The following is a 6,518-nucleotide window of genomic DNA, read 5'->3' as shown; positions in this document are numbered from 1 at the left end:
AAAGTGCTGACTGAGGAAAAATATATTATATACATATATACATATATATATAAAATAAGGATATTGGCAAACTAACCTGTACAGCACAAATTATATGGAACCTATATAATAACAAATGGTTTTGCTTGATGAAAATGCCGTGATAGAGGCTTGAAGGAATTTAACACTCTATTTCCCTGGGAGCAAGAGTTTAATATTGCTAATTCAGTGTTTGTGGCAACTTTGTGGAACATAACTACCTCAAATAATGAGAATCGACTCTCCCTGCATATGTATACATGTGTACAGAGACATATTGATATATAAATGCACATAGATGTGTGTGCACATGGATTCATGTGCCTACAAACATTTACCATCTCTGTTCCCTGACAGACCCTATGAAGACCTCAATTTTTTTTTTTAAAAAAAGATGAAGTCAAGTTGAAAGGACTAAGAAGCCAACTTTAAAGGGCAGCCAAATGCCAAAGCTGGATTTGAAAACCAAAATAATGAATGTAGTATTGAATTATAACACAAGGAAAAAATTAGTATTGATTAGTGTATATTGTTATAAACAAATGATTGAATAATTAATTAAAAGTGGAAAAAGGGTTAACTCTTTCTTACAGAAGAATGCCAATTGACAAATGTAGAAGAAATGAAAGAAATAGAAAATCACCATCTTAAAAACACAATAATAATTTCTGCAGTGAGGTCACCATAGAAAGCTAAAGATAGGAAAATATTTTATAAGACACTATATCTGATGAGGGGGAGTCCTTAGGATGTGCTAAGGAATGTTGCTTTGTTTACTACAGAAGATAAAACGAAAAAGAATAATGGAGTGTATTAATACACTATACATAAATTTTAATCATCATTCTTTTCAGCTCACTTTTGTTTATAGTTTTACACGTCCATTTTATTAGTTTTATTTTTATTTCTTAATGTTGTAAAATTAAACCAAATACCAAATATTCAAATATTTAACTTTTTTTATTTTGCATACTGGATAACTGATAAGTAGGATCACTTCAATCACCAGAGAAGAAATATGGTCTCAAGTGTGAATTTCAAAGTAAGCTAAAGGTAGAATACTGTTTTATATACCTTATCATTAGTAAACTGATATGACGTACCATTGGTTTAAGATAATTTTCAATGAATTTGCTTTTAAAGAATGCATTGAAAGATTAAATTACTTCTTAATTTATTTCTTTATTTAGTCTTAACAGATTTAATTACTTATATTCTGTCTATCTTTATGTATGTTCCTATAATCCATTGTTGAAAATATTGATATAAAAGCAGAATCTGCTAAAAATTTTGAAAGCACATAAGTTGCTATGCTTAATGGAAAGACATGTTATTTTTTTAAATTGTTATTAGAAGCATTTGTTTTGGGTACGGTACTAGTTTACAGAGAGCCTTTCAAAACTTCATGCCCATCTGGAATCTGTAGATATGACCTTATTTGGAAATGCAGTCTTGGCAGCTATAATCAAGTTAAGACGAGGTTATATTCAAAAAAGCAACTTTCCATGTAACTTTATTTAACAACGCTATCTCCATAATGTATAAAATTAAACGGTATTTTGGCCTACAGATAAATCCTATATAAACAGTATTGGAACATGTTTGTAATTAAACATGAGCATGTTTATGGCACATAATGCAAGTGCTTGACTTTGGTCATTAATAATATAGAACTTTGAGTTTACAATAGCTGTGGTGCTTTCATAGTCTCTTTCCCCAGGATGCCCTCCGTGCTGCCTAATCACATGCCTTCAATAACCTCATTTGCTTCTCAAAGAAACAGTAAACATAATCTTAAAGTCTTTGTTCAGAAAGTGTCTAGCATTTTAAGCTCATTAAATATTCCAGTTTCCATTTACTTTAAACTTTTTGTATGTCTATGGAACTCAAATTAAATGGCAACTAAATATGTCTCAAATAATGAATATAAGTTGGATATTATAAATATATTTTCAGATAAAAGCAGTGAGAAATAAGATGATTTCAGGGAGAATATTGCTTGTATTGGACAGGATAAAAGGATACTTCAAAAATAATGTAGAATTCTCCCACTATCCTGTAAGAAGTGAATACTATGCAAAGAGCTATCTTTATCATTCCTGTATTCTCAGAACCTAAACTTTATCCCAATACATCATAAGAATCCAAAAAGTAATTATTGAATTAATTGATGATATTGATTCTAGTCATAAAAAGGTTTTTCATGTCATCATTCAGTGGAAAGATGTAAAACATTAAAGACAAGCCTGACATCTCTTATGTAGAATAATGGAGACCTGAGCCCCAGTCTAAAACATCACAATGAATTTTTAATATTTTCCTTAAGATTAAAGAAAAACCTACTTGTTCACAAGTTAGTCTGTTGCCATTTAGAAACAGCTAATCTCTATTACTCTGTTGCTAATTCTTTTCTTCTTGTGAATTTATGGATTATTATGAAAATGTCAATCGTTCTATATATTTTTCTGCTGCGATTTCAAGCCACTATCACCTAAATATTTTATTCTAAGTCGTATACTACATTGGACTATTGTTTAAGCTTGGTGACTTGAGAACACCTGTCTCTATGGTGCCATTTGTTTATTCATCAACAAATCCCCATGAGTCCCTTGTAAATGAAGCAGAAAGAATCATGGCTAGGGCTAGCCTGAATAACATTACCTCTGCACACAAGATCATATCACCCTGCCCATCAAGCTTGGAAAGACATTACGTCAGCCTTAATTTAACCTATAACTTGTTTCATTTCAAGTACTAAGATAATACTTCTTATGTGGCAATAGGTAGGATATCCTGGAACCTCAGATCCTCAGAGAAATCTTGGCTGATGTATAGAAATGGGTTAATGTACACCCTTTTGGTAAACGTTGTAGGGGAGTTCTTGGAAATATTGTTCATAATCAATGTTTTGGATATTTGGTTACAAATATAAGATGACAAAGGAGAAACAGATTGCAAAGGCTTCTGAAAAATCCCAGAGAACTTTGTTTAATTAAATGAAGAAGCCATTGGAAATGACTTTGACTAAACCAATCATATTTACCATGAAAGTAAGTACATCTTTGATAGTTTCTTTCAGGAATATATCTTCTGCTTTAATAATGTATGGTTATGCTTTATACAGTAACTTCAATTATGCACAGCACGATGTATAAATAAAATTAAACTACACAATTTATATGAAATATATAAATTTGAAGAAAAATTTTAAACTACTGCAATTTAACAGTTTCATGCAGCATTTTGTTCTTTAAAACATAAGTATTTGGTGAGTGATAGAATTACATGATCTTTTGTGTTTGGGTCTGGATACCTTTTAATAATTATTTTTAGTATAATCAACATCAGGACACCATGTAATCATTTTTGTACAAGATTCAAAACAATTTTTGATGTGCTTTAAAACTAAAAAGATATACTTTATATCTCAGTTTTACATAAGGTGAATTTTATACATAGTGAGGGTTAGCATCTGTCGTGTAAAGGCAAAAGACAAAAAAATGCAGATCGTATGATCACAAAGAGACTAGATAGATGACGGAAAGCAGGAACATATTCCTCCCAGGAATTTTGTAAGTAAAAATTTTCAGTAAGTTCACTTACATATGAAATTAATTGGCTAATCCTGGGAAAATAGTATTTCTTTTGCAAGGTCTGAAACCTCTGAAGAATATAGAAAACAAATGAGACATTAAAGACTTAGGCGGGCTATCTGGACATTTAAGAAACTATTTTAGATGCCAGCACATCTAAAGCTTTTAAGGAAAACCGCTTTTTTTTCCTGTTTAAATAACTTTAATCAGGAACAAACAATTAAACAAATCTTGAGTAACATCAGGAGTTATATTAGAAGTCAAAAATTGGAAAAAAAAGAAAAGAGAAATAAGCTTTGTCTCCCCAAAATTTACCTTAAACTATTCCCTTTTATCATCCCTTAAGAAAAGAATAGGTGATATTGTGGAGAAGTGCTAAATGATTTTGGAAATAAGTAAGAACACTTGCAGTTCACAAAAATAAAATTAGGACTTAAGTAAAAATACTGCTTGTATATCAGAGAGTAACTTATGATAGGCAGGCAGTTAATAAATATATTCAAGGAGAATATATTTTAAATCTTAGAAGAGACCATTATAACAAATTAGTAATTAAGACTAGAATGTCTTGTGGTTCAGACATTGGATTTAGATCGATACTCTCCCATCCATTAAATACCTCTGTTTACTGTTATCAAGGACACTTTACTCTACCAGGGGGATAACTGAGTCCTCTCTGCAGATGGTAGAAGTTTGAATGCGGAAGGAGAAAGTAATGCTTACTCAAAATAGAAAAATGTTGTATACGAAGAAAGCAACAACAACAACAAAATCTTCAAAGAGTAGTATGGTATCCTGGGAGTAAACCTTCATAGTTTCATTTGAGAAGGTTTTAATCTCAGAGATTTTAATCTCTTTTTTTTCTTGTTTTCAGGAATATATCAAAACACTCAGAAAGTGGAGATTTATACTTAAATATGTAAGAATACAATTAAGGAAATATAGAAATAATGAATGAATATATGCCATAATAAATAACAGAGTTTTTAAAAGTTTTTTGTTTCTATATACTACAGAAATCATTTTCCTTTAAAAACAAAAGGCAGCAATGAGATTTTTAAAATGTGTGTGTGCATGTGTATTTGTGTCTGTGTGTGTCAGTTTCTTTGCTGGTGTCATAGCTTTTTTATTTCTTCATCTATTTTACAGCTAAAACAAAGAATATCATTATAAAGAAGGAAAATAATGAGAAATTGCACAGAAATAACAGAATTTATTCTTCTTGGATTGACAAATGACCCACAATGGCAGGTTGTACTTTTCACCTTTCTGCTTGTTACCTACGTGCTAAGTGTAACTGGGAACCTGATCATTATCACTCTCACCCTTTCAGATCCCCATCTGCAGACTCCGATGTATTTCTTCCTTCGAAACTTCTCATTCCTAGAAATATCATTCACGTCTGTCTGCATTCCCAGATTCCTTGTCACTATAGTGACAGGGAACAGAACCATTTCCTATAATGGTTGTGTGGCTCAGTTATTTTTTTTCATCTTCTTAGGGGTGACAGAATTTTACCTTCTGGCCGCCATGTCCTATGACCGCTATGTGGCCATCTGCAAACCTCTACATTACACAACCATAATGAGCAGCAGAGTCAGTATCCTTCTTGTCCTTAGCTCATGGCTTGCAGGCTTCCTGATCATCTTTCCACCAATAACCCTGCTGCTGCAGTTGGATTTCTGTGCCTCCAATATAATTGACCATTTTATCTGTGACTCTTCTCCAGTTCTGCAGCTTTCTTGCACAAACACTCGCTTTCTAGAACTCATGGCATTTTTTTTAGCTGTGGTAACGCTCATGGTCACCTTAACACTAGTTATTCTCTCCTACACATATATCATCCGGACAATTCTGAGAATTCCTTCCATAAGTCAAAGGAAAAAAGCCTTTTCCACATGTTCCTCTCACATGATAGTTGTCTCCCTCTCTTACGGTAGCTGCATCTTCATGTACATTAAGCCTTCTGCAAGGGAAAGGGTAACTTTAAGCAAAGGAGTAGCTGTGCTCAATACCTCAGTGGCTCCTCTCTTGAATCCTTTCATATACACACTAAGAAATCAGCAAGTGAAACAAGCCTTCAAGACCCTGGTCCAGAGAGTGATCTTTTCTTCAAATAAATGAATGTGATTACGTGAAAAATGTGCCCCTGAAAACAAACGTGAATGAAAAACTCTCTGTGCTTCTCTACGTAAATTCTTGGAACACCTCATTTCATTCTTCCAGCTAGACATATTTACACATCACCAACGCCTCTTTTGCTAAAGAGCCTAAATTAGCCTATAAAACAGGTTCTAACTATTTTAAGTTATATAGAAAATGGTGCATTTCTCGCTTGTGTAACTAAATGTTATATAATTCCATAATCTAAATTGTTTCTCATATAAAAGCAAGGTAGATTATGAATTTAACCAGAAAATACAGATTGCTATAATACAAGAAACTTAGTAAAACCACATACAAATAAAAAATTTATTTTATGTAAAATGAATAGTATGTATCTTAATTAATATCTCTAAAATTTATTCTTCTGTGTCACTAAGAAAACGTTGTAAAATTAAAAGCATTATTAAAATGTCTCCTTGAATTTATCAATAAAATGTCCTTTAAAGATGCTGAAAAAATTAAATAGAAATTTAAGATTAAATGTGCTGTCATAAATATTATCTTTGCTCTTTGAAATGATGCTGTCTTCATTTTTGTATTAGTTTTCCTGGGAAAGAGTAGTAAAATTTCAGTGAAATAGAAGGGATAGAATTTACCTTATTTTTTTCCATCGATAATATTTCCTCTAAAAACATAGATTATTTAACTGAAGATTTCCCTATTTCTGCCAATCATATTTGAAAAGGAAAACCATAGTCTATAAAGGTAGATTAAGCTATCAATAAAATTCATATTTATATT

The 6,518-nt window shown here is 31.7% G+C and overlaps 1 protein-coding gene across 1 annotated transcript; it reads left to right on the top strand.

The window, feature by feature from the left end:
• The first annotated feature begins 4,796 nt into the window (after positions 1-4,796).
• OR6C75 (olfactory receptor family 6 subfamily C member 75) lies at positions 4,797-5,735 on the top strand. The gene has a single exon (XM_001490136.2). It carries the CDS (start codon positions 4,797-4,799, stop codon positions 5,733-5,735), a length of 939 nt encoding a protein of 312 aa, XP_001490186.2.
• The last annotated feature ends 783 nt before the right edge of the window (positions 5,736-6,518 follow it).

The sequence above is a fragment of the Equus caballus genome, chromosome 6 (assembly GCF_041296265.1).
Source record: "Equus caballus isolate H_3958 breed thoroughbred chromosome 6, TB-T2T, whole genome shotgun sequence".
Lineage (NCBI taxonomy): Eukaryota > Metazoa > Chordata > Mammalia > Perissodactyla > Equidae > Equus > Equus caballus.
This window is presented reverse-complemented; position numbering and strand designations above follow the sequence as displayed.

Excerpts from the sequence above, each read along its gene's own strand:
- OR6C75 (XM_001490136.2), top strand. The coding sequence starts at position 4,797 with ATGAGAAATTGCACAGAAATAACAGAATTTATTCTTCTTGGATTGACA.